Below are 16,830 nucleotides of genomic sequence, written 5' to 3' on the forward strand. Positions count from 1 at the left end.
CAACAGAAAATTGGAGCGTTTGGAGGAGAAAGAAAAGAGAGAAAGAAAAGAGAAAGCGTAACTTGTTCATCGTTTGCTGCTTCAGTCAACACGCATATTTAGCATATAAGTGGGTTTCTCAAAAATGCTCGTTATCACCTCAAAGAATTTATAAAAGATATTTACAAAATATGATTTGGTGGAAATAGGGAAAATGATCCCAAGACCATTGAATTTCACCTCGTATTCATCTCTGTAAAGCTGATTGAACAACAAGTACACTCGTAATTGAAAAGCTGTCAGGGTCCACAGGACGGGCTTTGGACGGGCTAAAAAGCTGTGGCAGAAATGAACTATCACAGCTACGCTCCTGCTTTACACCAGGTGATCATCTGCCCTTAGAAATCTAAAACTAAGAGTGGCCAGAAGATTTGAAAAATACCAAGGAAATCATTATCATCAAACTTAAACATCTTTTAACTCACCCTCTCAACCTCAGAATTAGAATGTTTATGTCAAAATAGAGTATGATTATTGAGTCTTAACTGAGCAACAGCACTATTTTGAAGTTTTCTCTTTCTTTTTGTTCTGTAGTTCAGGATAGTTTTGTTCTACCCTTATTCTTAACTTGATGCTAAACATCAGCTTTGTAGCTGGTGTGTAACTTAGGCCAGGAAGGGGGAAATATATCTCTCACATTCTCTCCTCTTTTTTTTTTTTCTTTAAACCCAAGGTCTTTGCACAGCAAGACAGTCTTTGACACATTTCCTTTAAGTGATAAAGATTTCCTTCTTTCTTCACCTGTGACTCCAGAGCAAACTCTCTTTTGTTAGACATTTTCAGTGTTAGTCTTTTCAAGATTTCCTACTTTTCTGGTGGGAGTTCTTTTCGTTTTATTGATGTTTCTCCTGGGCCTGACATCAAAAAGAGCAGGGCTTTTGAAGAGCAGAGCTCAGGCTTAACATATTTTCCTCATTGCTGTTTTAAAATAGTCTTGTGCTTAAATTGCAAGCAGACTTTGGTAAGAAACAGGAGTTGTACACTGCGAAGTCTAGCGAGAAAGGTGCTTTCTGAAGACTGCGCACATCCAAGCACAAAAAAACCCGTGCATGCAGACACATGCCCCTGTTCACTGATGTTCTTGTCTAATTTGTCAGCTGCTAGTAGGTTATTATGGTATTTATTTGTACGGTAGGGATCCTGAGCACTCCTTTAGCTGTGAAGCAATGTATCAATCCAGCCTTACCCTAAACAGACCAGGGCTGTTCCTGACGGAAAGAAAGCACAAGCAAGAACTACCCGCTGTGGAGAGAGGGAAATCCATTGACAAGGGTCAAACTATACCAGTCCAAAACTGGAAACCTCTTTTGCCAAATAAATACAACATGCAAAGTTCCTATTTTCTGTTGTATTTGTTCAGTATGCTCCTAGGGCAGTTTGCACCTATGACACAGTCGGTACTTACTTTCCTGACCAAGTCTTGTTCCTTCTTCTTCTTCAGGTCAATATTGGTATTCTCATTGCTGTCACAAGAGTTATCTCAAGAATCAGTGCAGACAACTATAAGGTCCACGGAGATGCCAATGCCTTCAAGTAAGTTTTTCTCATTCAAATTATATTATAACGAGTTAATAATCTCACACTAGCAATGTTACATAATAGAGACATGTATCATGGACTTCTCCCAGAACATCGATATCATTCCTCTTCAGAAAAAGCAAATAATGTTAAAGGTAGCGTATCATTCTCTTGAATGCAGCCAGTTAACCTATATTTTATGAAAGCCGAATGCTGCACAGGATGAAGCCTGTGGTTCAGCATGAGCTAAAGTGTTTTCCTGCTTATTACAGTCTCCAGCATTTGCTGATTCATGATTTTCCCTTTTATTAATGGAGACTTTCCTCCTCCTGCTCTATTCAAAGATAAATCTCACAGAGCATCATTAATCTGTACTGGGGTATTGCAACTATTCTGCTCCTTCAGAGGATAAACCTTGTTTCTAGCCCTAGTTCAGCATAATATTTAGGCATATGCTTATCTTTAAGACTCTGTTGATACTGCAAAGCACACAGACTTATGCTGGATTTAAATGTGTACTTAAATTCAAGCGTGTCTTTATATCAAGGTCCCTTGAGCCTCTTGGGATGGTGGCCTCTCTGAGAGTGTACTGTCTTTAAAACACTGCGCTAGCAAGGCTAGAGGGGAAATGTAAGGCAGACACATCGCTACATCTGAATACACAAGGACAAATTCTGATTTCTAAAATCTATAGGATTACATATGGGTAGCTAAGAAGATAATTTAATATACTGAGTTTAAAGTAAGATCCTGAATATTCCATTTTGTATTTCGTATCTCCTAAAGGTGCTTTAGTCCAAATATAAAAAGTACACTGTATATAACTCAAGGAATATGTAACTTAGGTAGAAGAAAAATGTGATGATGGTTTGTGTTTAATGTTTCCGAGTCACAGGCTATTGTATGATAAGGAGTTGGTGCCACTGCTCTGAAATGGTATCATAAAGAATAATTTTTATGCTTGGATTACTTATGTAATTTTTAAAATGCCATTAAGTTTTAAATATTGGTGACAGTTACCTAATTGAAGTTAGTTTAGTTATTGTATACTTATCCAACAGGAAAAGAAAAACGGTAAATAACTCTAAAAAAAAAATCTATAAGATAATTACATTGTACTGAAATGAAAAGACTGGGAATTAAAATGACTGTTTCAAGTTTGGCTGAGTCCCTGTGACCTTCAGAAATACAAAGGAAATATAGAACCTTAGGAAGCAAATAACTGTATATTGTCAATGCCAATTTGTATAAACTATTAGAATTATGAAGACAAAGGAACATCCTCCATAAATAGGAGCTACGCAGATGGCTCTGTGTACTTAGATATTTCCTTACTTGTATTACAAATAATTGATTCAAGACACACTGTACCTTGCACACTAATATATATTAATTTTTTAAAGAAAAATATGTGTGTGTACATAAGTAAAACAATTTATGAATGGTTGGTCTAGGAATAAGATGAAATCCGTTTAATCAGGAGTGTATATTCTCAGTTCAAATATTATCAACTGTAGATTTGGAATGGATGTGGAGCTCTGTACTGAAAATGTGAATTCTCCAGACACCCTGGCTAAGAGATGCTCCTTGTGCCAATTTTTAAAATACAGTTTTAGGATTTGACCTAACAAAAGTGATGGTGGTGGACAAAAATGATAATTAATGGGAAGATATATCTGGAAGCATTCAATCATTAAATTATTGGTTAAGCAGCAATGTGCTCTGATAGAACAGCTTTCCTCATAGAACTAAATTAATTCAATAAAATATAATTGAAGGTAAACAGAACATATAGAATAGCTCTTTTTCTGTAGATATCATTACAGAAATGGGTCCTCAGAAGAAATTTGAAATGAGAAGGGCATAAATAGCTGTCCAAATAAAATCTTAGAGAGTATTTATACCCTGATTCAACATAGCAGTGAGGCATGATGAATTAGAGGTTCATGTGCAGAGGATGTCATGGAGAAAGTAACTGGTGTGTTGGAAAAAAGAGAAATATAAGGCTTTTGTAACACAGGATTTCATTTTCTTGTCATCAGTATTCCTTACACAGGTGAGAAGTCTGTATGTCTAGTGTGAAATCATTCTGTCCATGGTACCATTTTCCAAAAAAGCAGGGAACAAAACGAAAGAGGGTTCTGTTCTGACAGCTGCATGGGAAATGTTTTTCATAGTGAAAAAACCATGCCTCCAACCACTAAAGGATCCTAGATGGTGATTAGAGGTTGTTAACATGTGCGAGTGGATGAGAACAGCAAAACGAATCGGTGACAGAGAGCACGGAGAAATCAGAAAAACGCTATAAGCTCTGTAGTTTCTGTCAAGTCGCTGGCAGCAAGGACCACGAGGTAGTTTTTGAATTAACAAGTTCAGTTGGCTTTGGGAGGAATCACTGAAGACTGCAAAATGTTTTGTGTAATATGAGCCTTAAATAAAGGGCCTGTCAGGCATCCATCTGAACAGTGCGTTTGATGTCAGCTATGGGGGAAACTGCAAGACGTTAGAAAGAATTTATCAAGCACTTCTTAGAAACACAGCTGAATTAAAATGACACAACGTGATTTTGGTGGGACAAGAAAGCGCTTTGTCACCATGTTGCAGTTGTTTGCTGCAGTGAAGTGGTACGTAAGGCAGAAGGGGGTTTTTTAGGCCCGTGTTCATGGCTTCAGAAAGCCAAAGACAAAAGAAAATGAGAACTGCAGTGCAAGGAGCCGTGGAGGGGAAGCTTGCTCAATCCAAGAAACTTGAGAGGGAAAAAAAGAGGGATTTCAGTGCTGTCTTTTCAAGCTGGAATGAAATTTAAGTGGAAAGCACAATGAGAAAGCGTAAGTTGCTGTCTGCAACAGTTTGGATGATAGCACTTAAACAGCAGGGTTTCCAAGTTTACAAGTGATCATGAACTGAAAGGCACAGCAAAACTGGCTGGAGGACGACAGAGGTGCCTGTGGCAGAAGGGTGAGGGAAGAGGGCAGAGCAAGCTGGTGCCAGCTCGCCGTTCCTTGGTAACTCCGGCCAATATTTATATCTGCCTTTACGCACCCGACTGAGAGGCTTCACGCTCGCAGCTGCTGTTGAGTTCAAATATGAACAGCCATCGTAGCCTGAAAATCCCAGCCTACAGGTTTTACAGAACAGGCTCGTCATCAGGCTCGCCTCTTGCCAGTCTTTGCTGCCAAAGGCAAAGTTTCATCATGCTGACGAGGACGGGCGTCCGTTTCTGCTGGCAGCCTGGATGGGAGACCACCTGACCTGGATTCATCTCTCCTAACTTGAGAGCTCAGCAAGGCTGACACCTCCACCTGGACTCCTGATCGATGGAGAAATGGGCGCTTCTACCATGCAGTTGGCCTCCTCTGTTAAGTGTTCCTCTCACTTGCCTTAACAGTCCTGCTTTCTCCCCAGTGGCTGTGAGGGAAGCCCAGACCGCCCAGCTCGTACTCAGATCCCATCTCTGTGCACATCTCAAGGCAGGTGTGATAACTCACGCCTCTGAGGCCATCAACCCATAACCGAGCAGAGATTACCTTAGGAAATTGTCAGAACAAAGATGCAGTTATGAGCCATGATGATATCAGTTAGAAAGGATATTTATTGTTAGAGAAGTGCTAGTACTGGAGCGTATTTAGTTTCCCTAAAGATTAAGTTACTTGGCAACGCAAGTGGATATTACCAACAAGGCTTGTTTCTCTTGGCAACAGACAGCAATAAACTGATGTAATTATTTAGACTAATTGTTCCTGATTTTTCGTATGGCAACAGGTCCTCTCTAATGCTGACTCAAGCGCGAGTGCAGAATATACATCAGGGTGAGCCAGTGCTCTGCTCTGAAGGCAGCGTCCGTCGAACTTCATGTTTAAAAGCCAAAATAGAAAAGAAAGTTGTGAACAAAATTCCTTTTTTATCATAAAATTAATTTATCATTAATCTTCCCCATTCGCATTTCGCTCAGAATAAAGTGCAATGGGCTGATTGACCTCTTCAGGTTCAGGTGTTGCTTGTCACAGTGGAGATATCGGACAGCATCTTGCCGAACATTTTATTCTAGTTTCAGAGATACTGGTGTGGACAGGTCTTTTTGTTTGCTTGTTTAAAGTAAATAATAATAGCACCCCCAAAAATAAAATATAGGATAAACTGAAGAATCAGAATAAAAGGACAAGTTTATATGATACATAAACTACAAAATACCCAATAATTTAGGGCAAAACGAATATAATTGATTAATCAGCATATGATCAGAGATGCTAATTAATGCATAACAGACTCCTGTGATGGTCTGAACAGTAAGTATTTGGTCGTTGTAGGAATTTGTGTGTGTGTGTGAAAACGGTCACTTTTTTAGCGTCTGAAACTTTAATTCTGCAAGAGCAGTTTACTGGTAAGAGCTGAGCAAAGAATGATTATCAGCTCCTATTTACTACTTGAATTTACTTAAGAACATGCTTTTTGTATTGCTTGCTGAAGCACATTGAACATGTGTATAGAATATGAGCTGTTTCACTTAGCTGTGATTGATTATATCTGAACCTTTTATTAGATTATTAGCTATTGACTCTCAGCAAAATCGTTTTGTGTAATAATTCACATGCTGCTTTCTGAGAATATTTTGCATCCAAGGAACAGATTTTCAACCAAAAAGCTAATGTGAATGTTTTAGTTTATAGAATGCTGAATCAAATACCTTGAAACATTTAAATCCATACATACATTTGTTTGCATTTTCCATTCTTCTTGACTGGGCCCTCTTTTAGGGAAATAATTAATCATATGTTTGAGTTTAAGCATATGAGTAGTCTCTCTGAGATTAATGCAATTAAACCAGATTACTTTAATGGAATTGCTCACGTGCTTGAAAAGGCATATGATTATATTTCTGAGTTATGGACCATTTAAACTCTTTTTCTTACTTATTTCTGCTGCATGTAAAGTCTTAATTCCACTCAGTGCATTCATTAACTGTTATTAGGACCTAAATAGCTTTTTTCTTGCTGCTCTGCCCCTTCAAAGCCTCATTGCTGTGTTTACTTGGGAAGTTACTTCTCTGTTACAGTGAGAAAAGAGATCTAATGTGTTTTAGAAATGTGCGCATTTCATTACCCGTGGGGAGAAATCTTCCCTGATTAAGTCTATCACAGGTAGTTGTTTGATTACATGAGTTACCTGGCTCCTGGATTACAAGGCTTAAAGTATAATACAATTTTCAAAGACCTTAGTTTTGCACTAAGACTAATATTAACCGTAATAGAGAAAGAAATGCAAAGCACATCTCTGTTGCAGGAATAGTAGTTTTAGTCTAGAAACAAAGATAGGGTGCTCAGCCATACCACTGCGCTTTCCCAGCTAGTTCGCTTCTGCATCGAATTGTCCGGAAGAGACAGTTTCATTACCTTCTCTTGAATAAATTGCCAAGTCCAACTCTTATTGAATACTTTCTCACTGCTTACTCTGAAATGGTCCAATGAGTTGGAAAAATCTCTATCTTTTTAATAAAGTGTACACTTCAGAAGCTGGTGAACCAGAAGTGATAGCTATCATAATCATCCACGGAGAAAGCAATTACAACAAAATTAGAAATATTTCTTAGCTTTTTACCCCATTCTTTCGTTCATTTTACTCATTTCCTTCGTCCCTCAAAGCTTGATCTTTACTCAGTAAAAAAATAAACCAGACTCTTATTTCTCTATTGAGTGAAGGAAAAACATTTTTTCTGTTTAGTTAAATTCATGACTAAAAATTGGAACAAATGGCAGTAGCTGCAGTGCATGGGAGCAAAACAGGGCTTCAAGGAAAGCTCAGCAGGGCAAGCAAGTCATGTAAGCTGTTGTGTTATTTCCGCGGTTTTTAATACAGCATAAAGCACTTTGGATAAAACTGAAAACAGAGTATGTAGGTTTAATGCAAATCCATTCCTTGCTTTGGTTATTTGGAAAAAAAATAAGCTGTACAGAAAGATTTTCCCTTTGACAGATACAAATACAAGAGAGTTGTCCTCCAACAGCTCATGATGCTGCAGACATCTGTATGGTTTAACCGTGTAATTGACCATTCCAAAGCACTTTGCAATGCCATCTATTATATCCCTGCAGCACGCCGAATGCGCTGTGGCAAATTGCTCATCCATTTAATCGATGATCCCTTCCATGCCATGACTCTGCATCAGTATTTTACTTTGTTTACAAACGTACCGCCTGCCTTTCGGCCCAGTCACCCTTTGTCTCGGATACCCATCCTCCGAGTTCGTGCTGATAGCCTTGCTGCTTTTCACATCCGGCGTTATTCTGCAAGATACCGTGTGTTGCATTTTGTTCTTGCGATTCCATTCCTGTTTCATGTCACTTGATGTCCAAAGACTTCTCTTTCTAAGGATTATTTGCAGCTGTTCATTTTCACAGAATGTACTTGTCAGTCACGACACTTGCTTGAAGCTCTCGTGAGAGCTCTCCTGCCAAAGGAGCTACCTCCATAACTAAATTCCACCCCTTTGTGATACCATTAGAGAATTTCTTTTTCTCCCCCCCCCCCGCCCCTTCCAAGAGGAGTGAGGAGCAAGTTACAATCTGCAAACTCTTCTGAAAGTCTACAGGGATTCAAAATCCGTAGTACTAGAAAATCCTTTCTGTGCCTTTCTGGGTGGCAGATGCTGCAGTGCAACCCTTGGAGAAACGGAGCCCCTGCTTTTGTGTGCTGTGTTGACAAAGCAAAGAGCTTTTCCCATTTGCTGAAGGAGAGCCGTCAGTTAGAGTGGCAGGCCAAATCTGCTTTCAGCAATTCCTTTTCTTGACAATTTCTAATTGTGTGTCAGGAATCATGTTCATTGAACGTGGCTTCAAACAGCATGAGTGATGTACCTCATGGAAACTCTTGGAAGGAGGAGAGTTGACTGGCAATAAAGGAAATAATTAAAATGAAAGTATTAAGCAATGACAATTAGTGAGCTGAAGTGCTACTGCCAATGATAATGTCTTCAACCTAATTAAATTTTTGGCTCATTGAATATGACAAATACAAATGCAGTTTGGGTATCTCTTTATTAGACTCAGAGTTTTAGACTAAAAATACATGGGTTTGGATGCTGCCAATGAGAGTATTAATGAGGAAGTGCTAGTCTTTTGGGAACCATAATGACAGTAATGGGAGTGCTTTCTTTACCGCAGATGCTAAGAGTCATGGCACTGGAGAAAGGCTCCAGGCCCTGTTGTGATTGTTCAGGTGCATTTCAGGTACATTTTGGGAGGAGTAATAAAAGCTTAAAAGTGTGTAAAACATAGCTGCAGAGAGGAGGCTACTCTGCAAAACCACAGAAAAAGGGACAAATAGTAATAGGCTTAAACTGATGAAAAAAATCAAATATCTTCAAGCTTCCAATAGTGGGAGGGGAGTTGCAAAGCAATGGGGTTGATCACCGGGAGAGCTGCTGAGCTTCTGTCTTTGAACGGCTTTCAGAAGTGGTTCCACAAATGTCTGTCAGGGCTCATTCTGGTGCCAGGAGCAACAACTGATCCTGTCTCGTGGCTGAGCTGGACAAGATGACATTGTGAGTCCTTCCACAGCTTCTTTTTTTCTTGGTTGTCTCCTTCTGAGTCAAAATCATCCCTTGTGGGAATTGTTTTCCGTCTGTCATTTCTCCTTAAACAGGATTTACTGCTCCAGGGTGATCAGGGCCTGTTGATTGTGGGCTCCAAAGGAACAAGCAGCTCTGATACTCGTGTCCCTGTCTCTTTCTTGTATTAGCAAGGGCAGTAAGATGAAATATATTCTTGTTTTAGGAAGGGCAGTAAGACTTCTAGTTGAAGATGCCCCTGCTCATTGCAGGGCGGGTTGGACTAGATGACCTTTAAAGGTCCCTTCCAACCCAAACTATTCTATGATTCTATGATATACATACAAAATATACTAGGAAAATTTGATATTTAAGAGGTGCTGGATTTTCTGAGTATAAGGATATAATACTTTTCATTAGAGATGCTTAGGCATGTTTGTTTCATATCTGAATGTCAGGATAGAATGAGGTTTATTAAAACTCGGTTAGTAAATCCCTACGATGAAACCTTGCTCTGAGCACAACAGAATCAGTAACGGAAGGGAAGGGTATGAGGGAAGGGGCCACACCAAGCCACCCTTGAGCTATTTCTCATCTTCAATGTCTAGAAACCTATGTTGTGCTTATTGATCTATGGTTGAATCAATTTCTTGATTCTACCCTATCAGTCCCTGATAGACGCTGAGAGCGGTCGCTGCAGGTGAAGGCTGTTCTCTGCAGGAGCTTGAGGGTGTACTACATTGAGAGGGGGTCTCCTTAAGTCAAATCAGGATCTATACAGCATTTAATGAGAACAAAACTCTCTTCTGGCCCACATGCCTAAGGTTGGATCATTCCTGACGAGTCTTTCGCGGTATACAAGGTGCCAGCATACACAGGAGTCGGGCCAAAGACGTTGTTAGCGATATGATATTGTGACATATGGGAACAATGCAGGTGTGGTGTTGCCCCCCCTAAGTTGTCTAAAGAATAGCATGTCGTCTAAAGAATTACAACAACAGAAAGTTTCAGCTTTTGAAAATCTACAGTGAAGAAGAGCTTTGAAGTTCACATTCTTTTGTTTTAAAAATTTCGCAATTGTTTTTAGGTTTCAATCTTTTAATATCTGACTTTAAGCCATGAAAATACCAGTAGGAGGAGAACAGCGTTATGTGTCATAGCTTTATGCCTGGTACCAGAGTAACAATTAAATGCTGGTCGTTCATAATGAAATGGTACAATTCACTGTGAACAGCAATAACTTCAAGAGTTTGTTTGAACTGCTGCATTTACATCCTAGGTCCAATTTATAATCCTAGAACTCTATGTCAGCTTTATGCAGAATAATAAGACAAATATTATATATGCCATCGCATAAAGTAAATGCTTATTTAAACATGCACCTTGTGCAGAGCTCTAGGCAACCTTGTAAATCACTACCCAGTCTGACACAGCTCTTAGCTAAGTGTGATTTACATATTTTCCCAACAATGCTCTCTCAAAAAGAAATTAAATAAATGAAAAATATGGGTACTTACAATAAAGAAAAGGTCCTGTTTTAGAATCAAAAGTCCTTTTAAACTTTTAGATACTATCTTCAGGTAAGTAATGAAATGCCATTAACTCTAGATGTGTTGCAGGTGTTTTGGAAATAGAAATTGGAAATTATACCCAATTCTTTTCAATTGAAAAAGATGTGAGGCAGAAACATATATTTTAGTGAAAGAAACTGAACAAAAAGCACTTTTCTTTTGGAACAATATTAGAAATAATCAAAAGGCAGTTAAATCAGGTGATAATCAAAAGCATGAGAATATCAGGAATAGTGAGATTTTCAAAGTGGGGTGCTGTAATCACCCCATGAAGAGCCATTTCTTTAACTCTACTCTGTTTATTATCCCCAGTGAGTCTCCCGTAGCTTCTCCAGCCACCCTCCCAAGTTAGATGCCTTATTTTAATAAAGATATTAAAAAACTAGGGAACATCCGAATACAGTAACAGAACAAAGAAGCCTTGGATGTTCTAATCTGAGTAGAGATAGTAATGGTTCAGATTGTTCAAAAAAGTAAGCAGCAGTAAGACAGCCATAAATATGTATGGAGCCGCATAAAGGAGCTTGTCATGAGTTATTGTCTGAGCCCACTGTAGAGAACAAGAGAATCAGCGAATCCTCAGCACAGAAATTAAGAAAATAATGACCACCGAGTCTATTTTTCATTTTCTAATGTATATGGAACCACAACCGTACCTAATACTGCAGCGTGTTACTAAAGCAAAGGGCTCGAGACGGTTCCAAAAAGCCAAAAGAGCCTCAGACACAAGTGCTGGCAGTGGTGGCAGCTTCCCAGCAGGCAGCTGCCTCCGCGGCCAGCCCGCACCCCTCGAGAGAGCTGGCTGACAGCCTGCAAGCCTGCTCCTGCAGACCCCACGGACAGGGCAAAGCGGGGAGGGAGGAAAGAGGAGGGGACCAGAGGTTAGGAGGTTAGTAGGGAAGTACGCAGATTTTTCCGTATTTTCCATTTGCAAGCAGGGCCCTGGGAGAAGGCGGGAATCAAACCAGTTAGTAAAACATTCTGATTTTGGCAAATTAGAAAATATTTTTTTGGAACTTTTCTGACTGGGCTTTTCTGCAAGTAATACAGCATCAGCTATGACATTAACTTTGATAAACGCGATAAAAGCCATATGTTGCCTGGCTTCTTTAATGCCAGCTTAATAAGAAATCAAGTTCCTCACATTACAGCATTGCATAGCTGAATGCTTTTGTGCAGTTTGTGTTAACCTCCGAAGCAGCAGTCACTAGCAGTTTTAAGAAACCAGACAGCAAGGCAGCGTGATTGTAGTTGTACTTCAGCAATTCTTTTTTTTTCCCTTATGTACATTTGAGACAGGCAATCAAGCAAGTATACGGCTATTTATTTGCCACTACTGCAGTTAAAGCTCATATCAACCATTACACAGAAAATTACTTTTTTTTCTCAGTTTATATGCCTAACCTTGATAGCTTTGCTGTTCATGGGTACCGTTGCCATGGAAATGGGAGAACGATCTTTCTGTTGATATCATTGCATAAGTAAGGGTCACTGAGACTGTTTAGGTCAAGAGATCATTTTCAGAGTTCAGCTCCTTGGGGGGGTGAATGTTATTCCACAGAAATTTTGTGTATGGGCTGATGTGATTGTTACTTTGTCATCCTAAATTAAACTATGAGCCCCGCTGACTTCAAGCTAAGAGCCAGAAATATTGGCCAAACCTACAGATTTCCAACAAGCCCCATCTCTGTGAGGCTGCTTTTTCTGGGTCTTCCCAGGCATACAGAACTACCAAGCTATGAAGTTCATCGCCACTTGTCAGCTGAACAGTGGTAACTGGCTGTGTAATTGCTCCTGACCATTTTGAATTGTGTGTAAAACACGGTCACTTATACTGGTAAAAGTCTCCGGTGATGGAAGCTTGAGTCTCTCCAGGCTGTAGCTAGCTCAGAAGTTTTTTTCCTAATGGCTTCTCTTAAAAAGTTTGACATTTCTACAAGGACAGTTTAAGAAAGGACAAAGAGGAGCCTGTCCTTCTCCAGTGGACATCGACAACAGTTTCTTTCTTTCCCTGCAAACTTATATACTCAAAACTTGTCCCATTTTTGACAGGCCACGTTTTCTAGATTACCAATCATTGTTGTTGCTTGTCTCCAGAGTCTTCCCAGAGAACCACACTTTTCTTGAAATCTGATACCCAAACCCCAACACGATGCTCCAGATCAGGCATCACCAGCACAGAGCGCAAAGTAGGGCTACTTTGTATTTTTGACATATGATGTTCCTGGTTTGACATCCCAGAGTAAGAAAAAATAAAATAAAATGTCATTGGGTTACATCACTGGCTGCAGTTTTATAAGTCTTAAAAAACCAGTTTTATAAACTGTATTTCATTATCATTATCATTAATTAAATGAAGCTAGCTCCGTGTTACCACCTAATCCTGTGCTTTGGACAACTCTTGAGATGTTTAGGGGAAAAAAAGGCCCTATCCACATTAGCCTCCTGGTTTGGCAAGCCAAAATAGGTGTACGCTGCCATACTGTTCCCATTTCCTTTGCCTTTATTTTTACGCAGAGATTTTTGAAAGTTCTGTCTGCCTATAGTTCTGCCTCTCTGAGCAGGTCTACATTTTTGATAGACCCTTTCTTTTTCCCTGCGTGTCCTTTCTGAACAAGCTGTGCCCTTTCATATCAGTATTCCAGTCATGTGAATTCTTCCCTCAAATCTCCTGTTATGTAAGGAAAAGCGAACACTATGAGGTTCTTTTCATAACTTCTGTAATTTGACAATCCCTCTTTATTAGCACTGGGTCTGTCATCTTGGTTTACTGCTGGGAGAACAAAGATTTTCACTGCATGATATAATAACTATAAAAAAGATTCAGATGGCTGTAAATAGTGCAATAAGACTAATTTTCAGTATATTGTTTCAAGATGACTTGCAGAGATTTAGCCACTTAAAAATAGTAAGTGTTGGGCTAATGCAGATTCATGCCTCACACGGACAATATACCTAGGGATAGTCTATACAGAAAGCTGTCATGAGATGGAAGAAATCCTGCACTGGGAGCTTTGAAAATGGATAAAACAATGGAGACTGTAGTGGAAGAAATAATTAGGTGCAAATGTTGGAGAAAAGAAGTAGATGACATCTAGCCTGGTCCATCTGGCACCCACAGGCAGGATCTAGCCCTTTGGAACATTTCCATCGCCTTGTCCTTGGAAGAGACAGGTAATGAGTTTTCTGGGAATAAGCTGTTGTAACGAATTCCTTCTCCTGGTCCGAGTCCAATGCAGAGCTAGGCTCTAGGTCCCTGTTAGAAGAAGGGGGAGTCTGAAGGAACATCTGTTTTCACATATGCAGAGCATCCAGAGCAGCCAAGGTTAGATTATCATATTAATATGTTGCTCCTATAACTGTCTTTATGGTCATATTTGGCAATTAATTATTTGATATCTTTGTCTGGTCTAGAAACAGAAATAATACCGTAACCTTTTTCAACCCAGGACTAGCTCATGGCTAACTGTATATGGATAAAACCAAATTCTCCTGTGTCGTTTTTGTTGTCTGGTTGTGAGAAAAAAATGCTGCTCTTTTCTTGGGTGCTTGGGTGCAAACTGAAAAAACAAGAGGACTGTTCCACCTTTGGAAACAAACCGGTGCTTAATAATAGCATGCTATATAAAAAAGACCTGACCCATTAGAACATTGCAATTTATTTTATTTTTAAAACAACAAATTAAACCCTCCAAACTTCCCAGTCAATCTGCTTTTGTGAGACTATTAAAGAAAACCTGAAGTGGAAGTGGGTAATATTTTTGTTCTCTTTTTTCCCCCTTTTACTTCCTTTAAAGTAACTGTAGAATCAGCTTTTAAGGAAGAACCAAACACTGTAAGAAATAGGGAAGTGAACGGTTTGTGTTCAAGAAATCCATAAATCTTCACCATTGTAAGGATCAGGGCTTGTTCTTTTCCTTTCTCTTTTAAGTTGCTTTCATTTTCCACATGGTTTTCTGAGAATGTGATTATTTTGGCTTCTGGCTGTGGTCGTCAATACCAACTGCTGGGAAATTTGTTCTGTCACCCATTACTGGAGTCTCCCAAAAAACTTTTTCAGCAGCCCCATTTTTTGGACTTCTAAACAATTTAGCTTGTGACTGCACCAAACAGACAACCCTTTAGTCTACCTGGATTTTAAAGAAATGCACCATTGCTTGTGAATTTATTATAAATTATTGTACGCAAAAGGATTGTATCATTGCTTGCCTAGGATGGTACTCAGCAGATCTTAAGTGATCATCTCACTGGAAATATTTATACTGCCTGTTCTTTTAGGGGTTGCTAGGGGAAAGAGAAAACATATTCTGTTACACTGGGGCTCTTCCTGAGGTTCAAGTGATGCTTCAGTAGGAGCAGAGCATGAAAGGAAGCACAGAGAGGCACAATGTTTTGACGATTAAAGCACAACTGTACAACAAGGCTATTCACTAGCAAAAGCTCCCAGTCACCTTTTAAAAATGATGGCTTCACTAAGAACAGAGGAGCTTTTGGGTGTCTCTTGGGAATGAATACACGTACAACTGGGCATCCTGTGGTACAAAGCCTCTCAGTGCAGGTACTATATCTCCTCGGCCAAACCCAGTTATTAATACTCCTTGGTTGGATATGGAACATTCTTCTACTGTGAGAATAAGCTCTTATTATTTTCTTTGATGACTCAATGGCACAGTTCAGTGGAAAATTAGCTCTAACCTTGGGCTTGGGGATTGAGAAGCAAAGAACGCTGTCTCAGCAGCAGCGCAAGGAGAGAATTAGTGTCAAAAAATGTTGGAGAAAGGAATTTTGGAAAGAGAATGGAAAAATCCCACTGCAAATTCAGTTCCCCTGGGAAAACTGTAACAATTGAAAACTCAGCTTGCAAGGACATTACGTTTTCATTCTTAATAGCTTGCATTAAAGACAAGGAGAAGGACATGTTTTAGTTAAGTACTTATTACTTTCTTTGGGAAGTATTTTTTTTCTTTTGTAGCTTTAGGATCAGGAACTGATGGAGGTGACATGGGACTTGATCTGTGGGAGGCCTTAGCAAGGCATGGATTCCTAAATCCCTGGTTAGGTGCTGAAGTCAAAAGTCAATGCTGCTAGCCCTTGGAATTGCCTTCTCAGCATGACAATTCTTAAGGCATTTCCATTCTGTTCATGGCCGTTATTTTGTCAGGCTTGATGGGGGTTTGAAGGGAGACTTGGATTTCAGTCCCTGCTCCACTGAATAGTTAATATAAAATAAGAAATATTAATAAAGCAAGGATTAGGTAGGACTCTTCTCTCTCAGGGAAGTGCCTCACAACTAATCTGTGGAGTACACCTTCTCTCTCTGACCCAGTGAATATATAATTACTTAATGTAAGTGGAACAGGTTCAAGAGGTGAGAATGAGCATCAAGCAGGGAGTCAAAATGCTCTTCTGGAAAAAAGGGAACTGCAATCCCTTAGGCAGAAGAGTGATTTGAGCCCAGACCTCCTATATTCTGGGCAAATGCTGTATCTACTAAAGGCAACTTTAGCTTTTGGAAAGACTTAGGAGAAGTGGCACGGCTTTGGCAGCACCTGCCTTCTTGTGAGGGTCTGTGGTGAGAGGGCTGGGTATTGTACACTGAGCGTAACAGAAAAGGAGTAATGCCACCCCCCTTCCCACTCACATGATAAAAATAAATCTGAGTTTAGTTGCTGTTGCAGCCTAGATTTTTTTTTCGTAGCTACAATACTTTTCACTAGTGGCGTCTTCCCTGGATTATAAATGGCATCCACCAGAAAGCAATGACCTGAAGTGTCTGTACGTATTTCTTATTCAGTTTCACAACATCACTTTGAAAGGGCAAATAACATTTGGGAAAATGGGAAATGGCATCTGCAGTTACCAGTAGTTTTGTGGTTTTGTTTTTTTTTTAATTTATTATAGTTGTGCCTAGAAATCACCTGAGCTTAGGCTAGGAACTGTGTATGTGCTAATTAAAAGACATTCCTTGTGCCATCAGCCTTATTGTCTATATAGCCAAGACAAAGTGTAGGAGGAAAAAAAAAGTGTATGTGTATTTGCAGGAGTTCATGAGCTGCTGCTCAGTGGCAGGAGCAGAATTAAAATCCATGTCTGTCCTTTCTGAGACGAGAGCTCTACTTGTTAGATCAAGATGTCTAGCAGAGTTCAGAGATTAATTTC

General features: G+C 39.6%; 1 protein-coding gene across 2 annotated transcripts in view; it reads left to right on the forward strand.

Moving 5' to 3' along the window:
• Positions 1 to 16,830, forward strand: part of ADGRD1 (adhesion G protein-coupled receptor D1) — a 155,958-nt gene that overhangs the window by 126,558 nt on the left and 12,570 nt on the right. For both annotated transcript variants that reach the window (XM_072880258.1, XM_072880259.1), the window contains one exon: positions 1,481 to 1,572. In XM_072880258.1, the coding sequence (XP_072736359.1) occupies positions 1,481 to 1,572 (92 nt within the window). The remainder of the gene's footprint in view (positions 1 to 1,480; positions 1,573 to 16,830) is intronic.

This window comes from Ciconia boyciana, chromosome 15 (assembly GCF_034638445.1).
Source record: "Ciconia boyciana chromosome 15, ASM3463844v1, whole genome shotgun sequence".
Lineage (NCBI taxonomy): Eukaryota > Metazoa > Chordata > Aves > Ciconiiformes > Ciconiidae > Ciconia > Ciconia boyciana.